Raw genomic sequence first — 17,142 nt, 5'->3', positions numbered from 1 at the left:
GGCTGGGCCATTTTTCTGTATTCTGCGCTGCAGCACTTTGACAATTATTCAGTCTCGCAACGCTGTACTGAAATTCATTTTTTAAAATTTTGGGGGACAGATAAGAGCTTTCTTTTGGGGGTATTTAATCATCACTGGGGTTTTTATTTTTTACTATATAAAGAAAAAAGTACTGCAAATTATTTTTAAAAAATGTGTTTTTTTTTATGTGTGACTAACTTTTTTTTTTTACAGCTGAATGCAGAAGTGATGTAATATACATCACTTCCTGCATTCAGAGACAGTCGGGGAGATCAGAGGGTGATCATACTGAATTCCTCTAAACTCTGGTCACAGAGCTGCCGTGCCAGTTGCCGAGCCCGCACCGGGCACAGCAGAGCTGGGGACCAGCGGCAAGGGAGGGCGCAACGAGCGGCTACACATACATGCGATCAGGCGGCTCTACAGCCGCCGGAACACTTGTATGTAAACAGCCATCACCAGCTATTTATAATTCTGACAGTTTCCTGCTCATGCGCGAGAGGCGGCGTGGGCAAAAGGACGTTTCAGTATTAGTCCTTAACCAAGAATTATAGGTCTTCAATACTTTCCTGTAAACACTTCTTGTAACCAGTTTACAGTAATTCAACAGAGTACTGATAACTTTCGATGAGCTGTTTGGCTTTAAGGATCTCTTCCTCAGAAACCAAGCAGTCAGTTTAAACATCTGAACAAGTGAATTACGGATTGAACCCTGTGAGATTAAGTCCAACCTGTCCAGTAGAACCCAGGGAAGAAGACTGGTTAGTAATAGAAGAGAAAACCACTCTTGGGCCAATATGAGGAAATCAGAATGAGGTTCATGTCCTCATGAAGAAACTTCTGAAGAACCCTGATAAGAGATGGACTGGAGGAAAAGCATAGCAAAGTCTGAACTTCCAAGGGTCTGTGAGAGCATCCAGGGCAACTGCTCCATAACAACAGTTTTGTCTTGGTATTCTACTGGGGAGCAAAGAGATCCACTTCTGAGTATTCCCATGTTTATGTCAGGAGAACACCCGAGTATTTAAATTCCATTCTTCCTGGAGAACATAGTGGCGACTGAGAAAATCTGCCAAAATGTTATGAGTACCTTTGAGGTGGATCGCTGTCAAGGAGGCCAGATTTGCGCCTGCCCAAAGTGACAGCCTATATAAGGGTGAGAAAGTAGATCACCAGCAGTCGAAAGATATTGTTTTAAATCTTTGTGTTCATTTATTGATAAGTAGCGTCACATATCAAATAGTCAATGTTTCGGGGCCACGCAGGCTCCCTTCATCAGGGCGACATAGTCCGAAACGTTGGCTATCTGATATATGTGACGCTACATATCAATAAACACAAAGATTTGAAACAGTATTTTTCAAGTGCTGGTGATCTACTACTTTCTTAGCCTGAACATACACGGCGCCATCCGTGCCTATCACTACAAGCTGAAATGAGTGCAGGGGACACATCTGTATACTACGTAGTCTGTATAAGGGGACTTCTGGTACCTCCAAAAGCTAATTGCATACTCTTGGGTGCAGTCCCAAAATTTTAGGAGAAAAGCCTGAAGAAGTGTTTGATGAAAGTGCGCCCACAGGACGGCTGGAAAACAAGTCATCAGATCCACTTTGGACATGATGAATCTTTTAGGGATCGACTGATTCCCCTTAAGCTAGAAGAATTTTCTTTTCTGGCAGAAATATCTTCCTTTTTATTGCTTACAAAATGCACCCCACCGATGGTCACAATCTGGAAAGAAACCCAATTTGATTTCTGTACATTTATCAGCCAGCCCAGGCTTTAGGCTGGCTCTGAGCGAACTTCAGATCTTTCTCCAAATGAACTTAAGAGTATGCTGTCAGAAGTATGTTGTCCGGGTATGGGATAATGTTGATTGCCCGAAGCCTTAAGGGCACTAGAGCTATCCCCAGAACCTTGAAAAATATCCAAGGGGCTGAGGAGAGGTCAAAAGAAAGTGCTTTGAACTGAAAGTGATGAAACCCCAACCCTATCCTTAATGCCAACTGTAGGAAACTCTGAGAACACTTCCTGATGGGGACGTGCAAGAGTCCCTTAAATCCAGGTTTGCAGGTAAGGAATTAGGTTGCAGAATAGTCCTGACTGGATTCCATCCTGAAATGTTTGCACTTGATGGATGCATTCAAGAGTCTTAGGTTCAGGATAAGGCAAAATTTCCCCGAAGGTTTCTTTACTATAAAAGACGTGAGAATAAAAACCTTCACCCTGTTCTTGCCTCGGAACTGGAACACATTCTGGTCTACTAAATCCCCCAACAGTAGGCAAAGATCATTGGCCTTTATTGGGTCTTTGGGAAGATCCATCACCAGAAATCTCAAAAGACGGGGAGTATCAAATTCCAGCCTGTATCCTTCTTCTATAAGCTCAAGGATGAAAGCGTTGGAGAAAATTGATCTCCGCTGTGAAAGAAATCTACCTAATCATCCTCCCACTGGGAGTAAGGCGTCATTAGGACTAGTTTATTGGGGAGGGAGAATAAAGAGGATCACATGAAAAAGGCAGGTTACACAAACGTAGCATGGATGCCGAGTCACCTTCCCAGGTTTTGAGTCACAGGGCACAACGGGAAGAATAAGGGTTGACGATCAAGTGGACATTCTTATTGATTCTATCAAAGCATCTGCAATGAATAGCATAGGAAGAGACTCTAATTACTGTTCCCTGGGAGTACCGGCAACCAGGTGAGCCTTTAACTGAGAAAGCCAGAATTCCATATTCCTGGCAACACAGGCTGTGGTTAAGGTGGGCAAATTAGGAAGAGCAGAATCCCAAGCCGAAGGAAATTTAGAAATAGAAGCATCAAGCCTAAAGTTCTTATTTCCGACCATGGCTGAATCCTCATGGAACGGAATCTCAATTTCAAGTTATTAGATAGGAAAGGCTTTATTTATGGTTCCGCCCATTCCTAAAGGATGGTGTCACAAAGTATTTTGTGGACAGGAAACACTCTGGACTTCCTCCTTTGTAATCCCTCGTACATCAGATCATGTCTGAAAAGATGAACCTTTTTCTCTTGAATGTACAAAGTCTCATAGATTTTAGCAAATTCTCTACATCCTACAGCAAAAGCTTACATTTACATATTCTGGAAGGATTGTCCTGTCAGCTATCTTCCTCAATGTAAGAGTCAGCCTGAGAGGGACTGGCATTGCCAAGATCCTACAGATCAGATCATTTATGCTAAATTTCCTCTGCTACTAGAACATAAAAACTTATTACCTAAGCTGGGCTGGTACAAGGGGTGCCTAAACCCACCAGAGCTTGAGTCTGCAGTAAGGGCTCCATGCTTGCTGCAGTGCTGTGCTCCAGACTGGCGTCCTCGCAGCCGCTGCTGGGAGGGAGCGGCATGATATACCAGCCAGGGCCTTCCCCTTGGAATGCACAGCCTCCAGAGCCCAGAAAGGAGGTCATCCCCTACCGGAAGTGATGTACTCTGTGACGTGGCCACACGGAACGCACAGCCCTCATCAAGGCACTCCCCAGACATGGAAGGGGAGAGGGAAACCAGGGAGAAGGAAACCTTCCGTCTGTACAGAGGAGGAACCCTGGAGGCCAATAAGACCGAAGGAGGGAGGGGGGAACCAAGCCTAAGCATGTGAAAGACAGAGGCTCTCCACCACATAGTTCCAACAGTAATGTGGCTTCTCCAGACAGGGGAAACAAAACAAACAAACAAAAAAAAACGGAGGCAGCCTTTTAACTTCTAATCTGGTTATAAGTTTCATGTCTGAGGGGAGGAGCCCCTGTCTCTCGCATGCTGTCCTGGGAGACAACTGGGGGGAAGAAAAAAAAAATTCTCAGTAAATCTGCACATCTATTACCAGCCTTAAACTCCTTCACTTACAGAGGAACAGGACACTCCCACAGAAGAGCGGGCGAGTGTTTGAAGTATGTGCCCATAGTAGAGGTCAGTAGTGGTAAAGAACCGGCTGCTGGTGGCATGGACATTACCAGACATAACCAAACATGCATCTATGACAGCCTTTCCCCTATTAAATCAACCCTTCCCAGTAGGTTGATCTCCGATAAGGGCTAAGGCATCAAACGACCCACAGCCCCTTCTGTGTATGTCAACGAACCTGTAGATTGCTGGACAGCAGCCCTTTGTCAGTGAAAAGAGACAAAGACTTGTCTGGTGGACCGTTGATAAATCACTTAAACTGTGGCTAGCCATACACAAAAACTATATAATATTGCAAAATACAGAGTACATCTCAAAGTATAAATTACCTCATGTAAGACCTTTGCATCCTGAAGATTGTGGGAACTGACTTTGAAACCGTAGGAGTTATTTAGAGAAGGCCCCTCGATCTGAGACGTTTCCTTCTTCACGTGACCCAATGCAGCAAACTGATTCTATGCACAAGAAACAAGCGACAGAAGATGGAGCCTCAAATTACAGATGACACAGGATTCATGAAAGCTGCTCATAGCAGCAAACGTTCACGTTTATTTTACCAATAGATGTTAAAGAACAAAAGCCAAAACTTTGTGGGGAATATAGGTTTCTTTTATTATACTTTCAAGGGACAACATCACTATGTTGACAATTTTAAGCAAAACCAGCGGATCTTTACAGATTACCTTCAGTCACATTGGCCCATCTGTGGATGCCTGTGGGTTTGGAGTTATGGGAGTTTATATTCCGGTAGCAAATCAGGCCCCTCCACCTAACAGGTGCCTACATCTTTGGAAAATCCTGGTCTCTTGAGCAATAATGTCACGTCTGCCTCATATCTGTATTACTAGTAAAGCAAAATGCTGGGATTCACCACCACTACTCTGCCATGACCTGCAGCAGAGTAACAATGCTATTGGTTACCCCTAGGCCATTGAGTACTAACCTGTGCAGGCCAGAAGTTTCAAAAAGGCCCCCAGCAGCGCGTTGAAGATGTTGGCACCCTGTTGGGTGTGTTTCAAGATACTGCACTGACCTAGCCTCTCCACAGCAAAAGCAGAGTAGCCAAAAAGTGTTAAAGTTTTCTGAGAAGATGACTGGTTATTCCCAACAAAACTGTATGTGAACTGTTGTCAACTCGTACCTTCATCTGAGTGGTTAGTAGTACTCTCCGCAGCTTATCAGGGTTTGCTCCTCTTCTCGGATTCATTTTTTGAGAACGTGCTTTAGAAATTAAAAGACAATATACAAGTGAAACTCAAATAATTAGAATATCGTGCAAAGTTCATTTATTTCACTAATGCAACTTAAAAGGTGAAACTAATATATGAGATAGACTCATTACATGCAAAGCAAGATAATTCAAGCCATGATTTGTCATAATTGTGATGATTATGGCTTACAGCTCATGAAAACCCCGAGAACCCCAAATCCACAACCTCAAAAAAGTAGATTTATTACATGCAATCAATAAAACAAGGATTGTACATAGAACAATATCGGACCTCTGAAAAGTACAAGCATGCATATGTACTCAGTACTTGGTTTGGGCCCCTTTTGCAGCACTTACTGCAATTACTTTTGCAAGATATTCTAATTATTCGAGTTTCAGCTGTATATATTAGAGGGAATAGTGAAAATGTAAATTATGCAAAATCTTAGAAACTGCTATAGGATTCCTTCAGCTATATCTATACTATTTATACTCATACACAAAGGTGGGAATATTACCAAGCAGTTCTCACTGCCTAGGACAGCTCGGCTGCATGAATCCAAGACCTTCCACAGCCACAAGTGCTCAGCAAAGTGTATACTTTGGATCATGTTAAAATGAAAAAGACTGCGGATTCTGCCCATGTAGAATGATGCAGTACCATTTATTTTAACACTGCTTCTTGAAAATGCTGTTCCATGAGAGAATCCGACAGTAAAAAGGAAAACAGGACTAATGTAGCTTCTGCATTTTCTTCCAGTGAGTGCACCCAAGGTCCACTTACACTAAATATTTTGTGAAAATTATTACTTTACGGCAAGCAATAGTGTCTTAGCCAAACCACCAATTGCATTTTTCCACTTTTAACCATCTTTGACGTGATGTCAGCAGCCCCAGGGGATTCAGAGGTGTCACTCTAGTGACTCCTCCAACAGCTGCTACATAATAGGTTAAGTAGGGAGATGAGGAGAAGGGTGTAGGAGCTTGGCTAGCACAGACAGTAATTAGACACTCCCAAAAATACCTATGACGTGCAAGGACAGAGGGGAACTGCTAGAGAATTGACTAGTCAAATTTTCTAGCATGTTCAAATGCACACTGCAAGTTAATTAAAAATAACTAATGGAAAGAAAAAACACTGACAATTAGCATTTAAAGCAGAACTCCAGGAATTCTTGGGGGGAATAGCCACAAATTACATAAGTTACCGCTAATGACTGTCCTATGTCCATGAATGGATAAGGGGACAGGAAAGGAAGGGTGAATGTCAGGATCCTTCACTGTATGAGAGCCGGAACTCTTAGACGCAGCACCCAAAGAACAGTGTGTAGCACAATGATAAAGTTTAGTTTAAAATTCAATAAAGCCAATCTATAAAATATGTTTTGACCTAGCGCTTCTGCCTTGCAGCACTGGGGGTCCCTGGTTCGAATCCCAGCCAGGTCACTATCTACAAAAAGACTTTGCATGTTGTCCCTGTGCTTGAGTGGGTTTCCTCCAGATACTCTGGTTTCCTCCCACACTCCAAAGACATGCTGCTGGTATGTTAATTGGCTCCTGTCTAAATTGGCCCTGTATGTATGCGTGTGATATAGGGACTTTAGATTGTAAGCTCCTTGAAGGCAGGGACTGATGTGAATGTGCATGTAAAAGCGCTGCGTTAAAAAAAAAAAAAAATGTAAAAAAAATTGTCGGCACTATATAAACACCTGAAATTAATAAATAAGAATTGCAGCTTCCTCTAAATGATAGGACATCTCTTCCATAAAACTATGGTTTTCATTCGAGATTAAAATAGTACCAGATGATCACTTGGTGTAAATTGTCTAAAATATAAAGAATACAGGGCATGCATTTCACATACTTATTTGTACTAACAGCAGTCGGATCTGCTTCAGCCACATGGGGAATATGTTATTAAGCAATCATGTATAGCAACATACCTGTGGTCACAGGAGTAAGTGGTATCACATCGGGAAATGCGATCCTCCTTTCTATGACTGGTGTACTGTGAAGGCAGGCATGTTTAGATTTGTGCTTCTTTTGTTTACAGAGAGAAGGAGAAGGGGTATGGACCCCACTTTTGAAAGTTCTCAGACTCTTCTTACTGTCTTCTGGCTCACATTTTTCAGTTGGTGAGGATGGATTATAATTATCTACACAGTCATCATCAGCTCTAGGAGACTGCTTATGATCTACAGGAGCAAGATTTTGCCAAGGTGCCAATGTTGAGGAGTTTGGCGAAATACATCCATCAGACAATTCATTTTCATTAGTCCTTTTGGTGGATTCAATTTCCTCTTCAGCAGTGAAATCAATTCCCCCTTCTACCTCCTCCCCATCAGAAGCATGAAGAGGTGGTGGAGGACTAGCTATATGAATCTTTACATTTTCTTCATCAACAGGTTGATCCTCTGAACTAGCAGGCTGTGCCAAAAAAATGTTTATTTCCTTTGGAGGCAAGCTGTTACAACCACTAGGTACTGCAGCCATCTTTATATTCTTATTGTCACTTCTTGCTTCATTTAACGAAGCTTTGTCTGACGTCTTATAAGACTCATAAAGCTCTTTGGCCTGAAGCCATAGCTGAACCTTCTGAGGAGAAGGAGCACTTTTACATGGCATGATCACCAACTTTTTATCCCCATCAGGATTCGTCTTGTTCGGCTCTTGCTCAGTGACCTGTCTGTTCATTTGACCGGGAGAAATTGGCCCAGGGTTCTGTGTCATTGCAGAGAAAGCAGTCTTCCACAGCTTCAGACCTTCCATTAAAAAGTCGCCTTCAAACTCAGGAAGATTGTGTGCTAATTTTGTCTCGACGGTCAACATTTTTCCTCCCACCTCCCTGTGCATAGAAAGCGTTCAAAATTAGGATGTTTGGTGTAAGAAATATTGTGAAATAAAGACTCAAAAGCTGTAGTACTGTAATATGGCCTTGACATAAAGCTCAACATACAAAAGTCTAGTGCTGCAATATGGTCTCACCATAACAAACTTCTGTTCTATACACATGCAGGAAAATTACCCTGCTTTTTTCTCTGGAGTGTTTGGTAAGCATCAATGAGAATCCTACAGCTGCCGAAAGCAATTCCAGTCCATTTGTGGTATACCTACATGCACCAATCTTGAAGCAACCATAGTTTAACCAGTTGACATCCGCGGTGTTAAACCCCCTTCCCAGGCCATTTTTCAGTATTCAGCGCTGCGGTACTTTGACTGACATTTATTCCGTCATGCAACGCTGTGCTGAAATGAATTTTATATCATTTTTTGGGGACAGATAGAGCTTTCTTTTGGTGGTATCCATTCACCACTGGGGTTTTTTATTTTTTACTATATTAAGGAAAAAATACCGAAATAGTCCCCTAATGTCACCTGTGAACCCCAAAAGAAGCTGATGAAGCAGAGATCTGCTTCATCAGCTTCTTTTCTCTGGCTATAGCAGCCAGATGACTGACAGGTGAATGCGGAAGTTATGTATTACACATCACCTCTGCATTCACAGCCCGGAGGGAGGTCAGCAAGGAGCTGATCTCCCTTCCTCTTCCTCCTGACGCCCTCCCGACCCGATCCTGGGCTGCAGATGGGGCAGCGGATCCCGGGATTGAAGGTGAGGGGTCAGGAGGGGGCGATCGTCTATATGTGAAACACCCGGCAACGGGTGTTTGCATTGGTTGGGTATTTTCTGCCCGAGCGCGCCCGCTAGGCAACCCGCCAATGCTGCAGTGCCGTCCGTCCGTTTTTTTTACAACGGGCGGACGGCAACTGGTTAAAATAGTAAACAGTATATTTGGACTTGCATATGACAATCTAACACTTAATTATATACAGTAATACAAGAAGTCTCCAGTATAAATATTTTTTAGTTAAACTGGACTTTAGGCCTGAAAGTTCTAAAGCAAATGATAAAAACATAATTTTTATTCTGATAGTCATTTGAGTGCAGTACTAATACTAGTACTAGTATTAACTAGGGATGTACTTAAAGAAGAACTCCTGGCAGAACAGAACATAGATACATTCTCGCCAAAATCTTGGTCCCATCTGGCTGCTAGATCATTCCCTGCAGCCTCTCTTTCCCTTCGCTTTGGCGGTCTAAGAACCCATGAGTCATCACATCCAATACAGTGTATTGGATCTGAGGATGTCAAGGGACATTCCATTGCAGGAGCGGAAGGGGGTAAGCTGCAGGCACTGGTCTTGCAACCAGACGGGACTGAGGTTCGGGTATACATGTTATTTTAGACCCTAGACAAAAATAAACACTTATAGAGAACTATGGGGCAAGTGTCTTTCCCCATATTTCCTTTAAGGGTCACGAGAGGACATATACTAGCATCCTCCCGTGACTCAAAGCTCAGTATATTACGAGCTATAGCCCACGGTATACTGAGAGTGCCGCAGCCGGGACGGATCCCGACAATGATGTCGAGATCCACCCATCTAGGTGAGAGTGACAGCTGGCTCTGCCTATCTGGAGGCAGGGCCAGCTGTACCCGCCCCCTTCTGTTCATCCAGTCAATGCTGGATGATTGGAGCGGGGAGGGGGGGGAATCCCTGCGGGGAGCAGTGACTGACAGTCACTGTTCTCTGCAGGGAGATGATCGTGAAGTGAGCGAGCGACAGTATGTTTGCTCATTCTCCGATCAATAGAGCCGACGTCTGACAGTTTTATTGGCACACGCCAGCTCGAACTAGGAGGTTGAGTGATTTTCACTCACCTCATGGCTCTCCTTTAACCCTTGCAGTGTGGGGGTAGCCCAAAACAACTGTAACATCATGCAGTGCTTTTAGATTTCATCTTTGGAAAACACCAAAGTACAAACATTTAAGGATCCATTAAAATAAAACTCAATGTCCAATCCAGGTAAAACCAGCTGACAAAAGTCTAATCTCATGTACACATTAATGACCACCATATATGGCCCTTTATTGAGAACATTTTCTTCTTTTGAAATGTGATGTAAGCATGTAATGATTTTATTTTGATTTAATATCTATGCCTAAAGGCTTACCTTGGCTTCTCTGGTGCATCAGAAGGATTGCTGAAAAAAGGTTCTTGGTAAACGGTTTCCATGAGATCATGATCAAGTAGGGTTGCCATTATTTCTTCACGGCTGGGTGGGGACATCAGAGGCTTTAAAATATGAACAGGTCGAGGTGTAGCACTTCCATTCTTTGATTGAGATGGAGAACAAATAGATCTTGGTGAACTATAAGGAGTTGGAGTAAGCCCATCACTGTGTCTTGCAAGAAACAAGTCTAAGTCACCATCAATAAAATCAGTTTCAGGTGAGGAAGCAAGTCCAGTAAAAGAAGAATTAGAGTTAGAGTGACTACAAGGATCAGATGTTGACTCTTTAGTTTGAGTATGCATTTCTGTATGAACCCATTCAGACCGAGGGGCAATGAATGAGGCCTCTTTCAGTAGTCCTGGCTTACTTATTTTACGTTTGTTAGTATACAGAGTTTCTGACTGCTGGGCAAATGTACCCAACACATCTGTTGAAGATGTGCTGTGAAATTTCTGGGTAAGAAATCCATTCTTCCGGTGGCTAAAGGGGAGACTCGTTTTTATGTTCACAGAAGATTTTTCAAACAAGTCTGGACCAAGAGAGCTAGGTCTGATTAGCACTTTCCGGTCCATCAAGCGGACATTTTTCTCCTCGGTTTCTTGGTTTTCCTGTTTTACAGAGTCTTGATCTACAGTCTGGCTAGGTACAGGGTCACTCAGAAACTTTTGTGGCAAATTTTGATCTGCTGAAACAAACTGACTGCCTGTATATGAACTGCAAAGTCCTACAGAATTGATATCAAAGTTGTAGGCATTATCAGGAGATAAACTGTCCTCAAGAGAGTAGCAGCTTTCGAAATCTGGGTCAGAAAAGATTCCTGGACTCCCATCAGAAGTTGAACTTTTCATTTGCTGGTCACTCTTATGTTTAACCAAGTCATTTTTCAAATTCTTCTTTGCTTTTGGTTTTGTGTTTCGTGGGGTCCTTGGCTTCTTGTTAGGCGTTGCGCACTGAGATTTCGTATTTGTGCACTTTGATTCTGTTTGATTTGGCAGACTACTTTTAGGCTTACTATGGGATCCTTCTGGGGTTCTTTGAACCTTCTGTTGCTTTTTGTGGAGTAATTCCTTCAAAACAGCAATTCCAGAATGTACATCCAGGATTCCTTGTGAAGAACTCGCCTTGGTAGAATTCTGTAGCATTTTAGTTCCAGAAAAAATATTCGGTAAACAATTCTGGCTCAGCTTCTGAGGAGTGAATTCTGTTCCATCAAACAAGTCTCCTTTTTCTTCCCAAGAAGACATTTTTATAGGACTTCTTAATGAGTTCACCAAAGAACTTTTTGAAAACGGACTTTCTGAGGAACAACTTGCATCACTCTGCTTAGCTGAGTCTTGTAAACCTGTAAGGTGTTGTTGGCTATTCATTGTGCAAGGTAAAAGCTTTGACTGCAACTTCTCAAAAGGCATAGAGTCTGGAACATTTTGGGTGTCCCGCAATTTTCCCACAGAAGCTAAAAGCCTTTTCTGCACTTCTGTTGGATCTTCTTGAACAAAAGGAGAACAATTCAGAATGAACTGTGCACTCTGTATTACCTGAGATGTGCGAATAAACGATTTTGGAGTTGCATTTGACTCCTTTACTTGAAATATGTTAGGGATTTGTGACCCCAACGTATTTAGCTTGAATGGCTCTGTGTTTGCATTTGGCAGCAGAGGCACTGATACAGACTTGGACTCCTTTTGAACTAAAGAACTCTGAGAAAGAGTAGACATAGATGAGCCAATGAGCAAGGGTTTTTCAGGTGAGTCTGCCTGTGTGTTGCAAGATAACACCTGTGTTGAGTGGACATGTCCAGTAGAAAATCCAGACAGGGACATGTCAGATGGCTGAAAAGAATAGTTTGGTTTAGCATCTTCATCTATAGGGGTTACTGGTTGCTCTTGTACCTCATACGCTAATGACACAGTTTCAGGTTTTCCTCTTTTGTCCAAATCTTTAATTTTTGTGTGTTTTCTTGGAGCCTTTTCACTTTTTTTCTGCCTGGGTTTCCCTATATGCCTTTTTCCATCTTTGCCCAACTCAGTGTGGTTTACTTTATTTCCTTGTTTGGCTCCTTGAGAGCTTATTGCTAGCTTTTTTCTAGACCTGTTTGTTTGCTGTTTACGTGGTCTTTTTCTGGAAGAAACATTTTCTTTCTTACCACTACTTGATGGATAACTTTTAAAGAGAGGCGTCTCTTCAACCTGACTTGCTATTATTTCTTCAGCTCGTGGATCTGAAGGTGACCAACAACGTGGAGGAGACATATTTATTGGGCTTGAACTTCGTTCTGTAACAAAGCCAAGTTTTGACATGACATCCTTGTACTCTGTATCACAATCCTTTGCGTCATCAATATATGATGGCATTGGAGGCATAAGGAAATTACGATGTCTCTTTTTCCTCAGAGGTAGGGATTGCTTAAGAACATTACTCTCACTCTTTGGAACTCTCCCAGTCTTCTTCTTGCCAGATTTTGGCTTAGTTTTTCTTTTATTGTTTTTCTTTGGTGTGCTTGGAAATATCGGGTATTTGGTTGCAGGAGAGTCTGGCACTTTTGGCCAGAAATATTTTAAAGGTGCCATCGTACTATACAATTTAATTTTATCATCTGTTAGTGTTACTTGCTGTTCACAGGGATCTATTTTTTGTAATTTAACTTTCATATTTTTCCTGCCTTTAAACCGGTTGATAATTATATACTTTATAATAACTGGTGGTAATTTAGAAACCTTTCTGCGCTTGCGTGATTTTTGAGAGGTCACATCACATTCATTGGCTTCAGTGGGTTGAGGTAGATTAGCTTTAGAACCATTTGCTGCCATGTTCGAATCCCCATCTTCACTTTCAGAATTGACTTTCCGTTTTGTTCTTAAAGTGTATTTATTACCATAAAGTGCTAAAGAGGGGTCCGAATTGCCATTCCCCTCCTCAAAAGGACATTGATAGCTACTCACTTCACAAGTATCCCCTTGAAGTGTACCACCATCCATTATGACAGCCATGTCACAAGATGGTACCCTGTCAACATCAGGAGGGCTTTTGCTACAAGCATTACCTGGGGTATAAGTGCTGTCTTTTTCCAATTCAATGTTACTTAAATTTGAAGTGCTCTGAGAATCTAAGCAGTCCACGTTTTCATTTTCAGCTGTATGTTGTTCTAGACTGAGATCAGTTTGTCTGTCGTGCACTATACATTCTTGGTGGTCCCCTTCCCTCTTTATATCTGCAGTTTTTTTATTTACTGTAGCCTTTAATTTTTTAGTCAGTTTTAACCGTGAATGCTTTTTAGGCTGCTTAAGCCCGCAAGCCGTTGGTGTAGCCTTCTGTGGTCGGTTCAAACAGTTAGATAAGACAACGCTGGGAAAAAACTTGTAATGGTTCACCTGCTGGTTAACACTGGTAACTTCTGCTTTGTGTTCCTGAAATTCTTCATATCGTATCTTTATTTTATTAAGGCTTCCTTCATTAATATCATTATCCACAGGGTGAGCTGTGATTCTACTACCATCAACACATGGATTGCGGTCGCCACAACTTTCATTTAAGGCTGCATGAATGACACTGTTTGGGGCAATGTTACATTTGTCACTGGAGTCTGAAGTCCTTTTAGCTTTGCTATTGCTCAATTCTGTATAACTTCGTGGGGTTCTATCTAACGTTCCATCAGTGTTGTGCCGGTTCATATGCAAGAAAGAGGCATCTTTATCTTTTCTAATGCTGGTGAATTTCCTGCACTGCAGATGTCTATTCATCGAGGAGATGCCATCCTCATAGACATTCTTGTCAATGGCTGAAATAGAGACGATGTCATTTATGTCTCCCTCTTTATGAAGAATTTCTGAATGAGCTGTTTTGTTAAAAGGTGCTGGATATTTCAGACTGTAAGTGCTATCATTTGTTAATGAATGGACAGAAAGTTCAGCTCCCTTTTCCACAGGTGACTGGGTAAGCTCTTCTATTAAACCCTCTTTTTTCAGCAAATGATGAGAAGAAAGGGCACTTGTTTGCTGACACTGGAATGCAGTTTTGGCAGAAGACTGTGGTTCCAATGAAGCAGCATCTTTGTGAAAGATGGAGGGTTTAATTGACAACTTACTCTTTGCAATGACAGAAGAGTGGGTTAGAGTACTTTCATTATTTAATGCGTTGTCTAAAATTGAAATGAAAAAAAAAAAATTGTTAGATTAAAAAACACTATTAGCAGGTTAAACATTAAAAAGCAAATTCATAATCTCTACATTAATATCAACACTATAGATTGTTCTGATCGAGAAGTGCTTAAAAAAGCAGTTTGCTTTAATCTGGAAATTTCACAAGTTTGCTTATGTGGCCCTATAGAGGAACTATAGGATGTATGTAGATGAAGATTTCTAGGTTACAGGAAACTTAGAGGTGTGTGTCACTCTATGGAGATTTTCACTTCTGCTTTTTTCCAATGACAATGCACCTACATCAGCTGGTAAAAAGAGAGCAACAGGAAATGCGTTCCATACGGATTTTAACTTAGCCGAATATCGGTCAACATTTTAGAGTGTATTTCCCCTGTTTGCAGCCAAACTGGGATAAAACCTATTTTATATTTGTGATATGTCCCCATTCACTTGGCATAACTCAGGGGGAAAAAATGCTGCATACATTTTAAGTCCTTAAAAATTCTACCTTGCTTCCTCCTATGTAATGTTAAGGAGAGGGCGGTGGGAAGTTATGTTTACTCTAATTAACCCTGTCTGTACTGTAGTGGCAGATTTAATTTTCAGTTGTAAACTAGATATGAAAACTGTCTGTACTAACAAAGGGTTAAAGACTTAGAAGCATTGCATGTTAATAATAAGCAGCTCAGTCTGTCCTTCAGTTTGACCGTCTAATTTCACTTAAACTGCTCAGAGTCGCTTGGAATCTGCACAAAGGCTTTCACCAAAGAGATGTGTAAAAGGTAAAAATTATAACTTTAAAAATTATTTAAGATATGCAGTGTGAAAAGGAACACATTACAAACAAATAGGTTTTCGTCAATTAAACTTGCAAAAGTGGAACTACACTTTAAGGACTTCATGTGCCTGCGAATATTGCAGTGACACTGTATTTTTGAAAGACTCCATTGGAATGAACTTGAATGGCAAGTATGTAGGACTATCTGCACCCGCCCCAACGCAGTGCAACGCAAAGTTTTATTTCCAGCCATTACAAGATAGGGTCTGACTATAGAAATATTAGCAGCCTGCATTATGCATATGCCGATGTGAATTTGGGGACTAAGCAAACAAAAAAAATACACTAAACCCCCAAAATATTATACAGGAATAAGTACAATGTACGTTCAAATAATTTCTGCATGCCAGCACATTAGAGTATTAACTATGTTTGCAAAATGGACACTGCCCTGCACATTCAAACCTTGATGTAAAAGGTACACTTTAAGAGGCAAATTTTCCTCCCTAATAAATTTGTATTATTTTATACAAATTACAAAGAAACAAATTCAATTACAAACAATAAAACAATCAATCTTCTATTATACAGGTATCTATTCTGATCTCCAATATCTAGGGATCATTGCTCTACCTGCTGCCATCAAGTGAGCTGTTAGACCTTTCTTGTGTGATTTAATTGATCCCAGGAATCTCAGGCCAGTCTACCCCCTTCAGTTGCCTCCTCATTCCAAAGATCGATTGCCAGTATGGTTTACGTTCTGGGCATGACCACCAAATATGTAACATGGTCCCTACTCCGCTCCTACATCTCCAACATTTATCTGATGCAGATGGATACATTTTACTTAAAAAATCTTGTAAAGATTTTATAATTTTTTTCCTCGTTCTGACTTGCTATACAACTCTTAAAAGTCATTAAAAAAAAGATTTATCCCAATCAATTTCAGAAATAGGATGACCCAGTTCTCTCTCCCAATCACTGATGTAATAAGGGACCCGTGGGCTTGCCTGGGACACTAGAATATGATACATTTGTGATATGCTCCGCCTGCCATCTGATTTATCAATACACCTTTCTTCAAACGGTCGGAGATTCCTATGAATTACTCCTTGAGATCTGATTTGAGAATAAAATTGTTTAAGTTGTAGGTAGAAATATTACCTAGAGATGCAAATTAATATACTTCCATCATTGCCTAGATAAAACATTTTTAGGAAAAGAAAAACGTAATACGTAATAAAATTCTACCCACCACTGTTCTCATCTGCTGTGCCATCTAACTGAGGTATTGCAAGATTTGCTAGAAGCAGCTTGTTACTATTCCACTCCATTTCACTGTCTGAGGAGTCTTCTTCAGATGAACTGCCATCAGCGTTCTTAACAAGACTACAAAAGAGAATAAAAAAGGAAAGTATAGATCACTCAGATAGCAGACTTGGAAACCATAGGCACTGCTTTAGATTAAATTAAATGAGAAATATACCATCCAAAATGTATCATGCACTACTGAAGTTGTGTATGACATATCACTAATGGGCACTTGATCTTACACAGGTAGTTATGTCAACATATGGTCATATGAAGAATGTAAACCATCACAATTAACTATTATTTTTTGCACCCTTTTGGACTAGTAAACATATCATTGAAAGTTTTATTTTATATTACAGTTATTACAGTGCAAATACTCATTAATCCTGCCAGTCATCTTGTAAGTCGATAAATTCCTGTGTTCCCTCTACCGGTTTTGTACATTTATCAGTTAGCATCATTCCAAGCTCTCTATGGGCAACAAAAAAACCTACCCTTGATAAAGGAATTCTAAAGTCACAGCGTATACTATCTAGTTATAACATCAGCACTAAAATAGGAATACATATTAGGAGTTGTTTTTATGCAATCAAGGTTTACTTGAAAAAATCCCTTTTATGTACGGTGTTGCCTATCACTTTTAACAACTTCCTGAAATCCTAGTGTGCTTTGAGTCTCTCCCC

The 17,142-nt window shown here is 41.1% G+C and overlaps 1 protein-coding gene across 1 annotated transcript in view; it reads right to left on the bottom strand.

Annotated features, from left to right (window-relative positions):
- The window catches only part of REV3L (REV3 like, DNA directed polymerase zeta catalytic subunit), a 153,319-nt gene that overhangs the window by 34,100 nt on the left and 102,077 nt on the right, over positions 1-17,142 (bottom strand). The window contains exons 13-18 of the mRNA XM_018560288.1: positions 16,401-16,534; positions 10,172-14,366; positions 7,128-8,001; positions 6,547-6,559; positions 5,088-5,200; positions 4,276-4,401 (exon numbers count right to left, since the gene is read on the bottom strand). Coding sequence (XP_018415790.1) covers positions 4,276-4,401; positions 5,088-5,200; positions 6,547-6,559; positions 7,128-8,001; positions 10,172-14,366; positions 16,401-16,534 — 5,455 coding nt within the window. The remainder of the gene's footprint in view (positions 1-4,275; positions 4,402-5,087; positions 5,201-6,546; positions 6,560-7,127; positions 8,002-10,171; positions 14,367-16,400; positions 16,535-17,142) is intronic.

The sequence above is a fragment of the Nanorana parkeri genome, unplaced genomic scaffold (assembly GCF_000935625.1).
Source record: "Nanorana parkeri isolate BGI_ZX_2015 unplaced genomic scaffold, ASM93562v1 scaffold445, whole genome shotgun sequence".
NCBI lineage: Eukaryota > Metazoa > Chordata > Amphibia > Anura > Dicroglossidae > Nanorana > Nanorana parkeri.
Note: the sequence above shows the minus strand (reverse complement) of the source record. Positions and strands in the feature narration are given on the sequence as shown.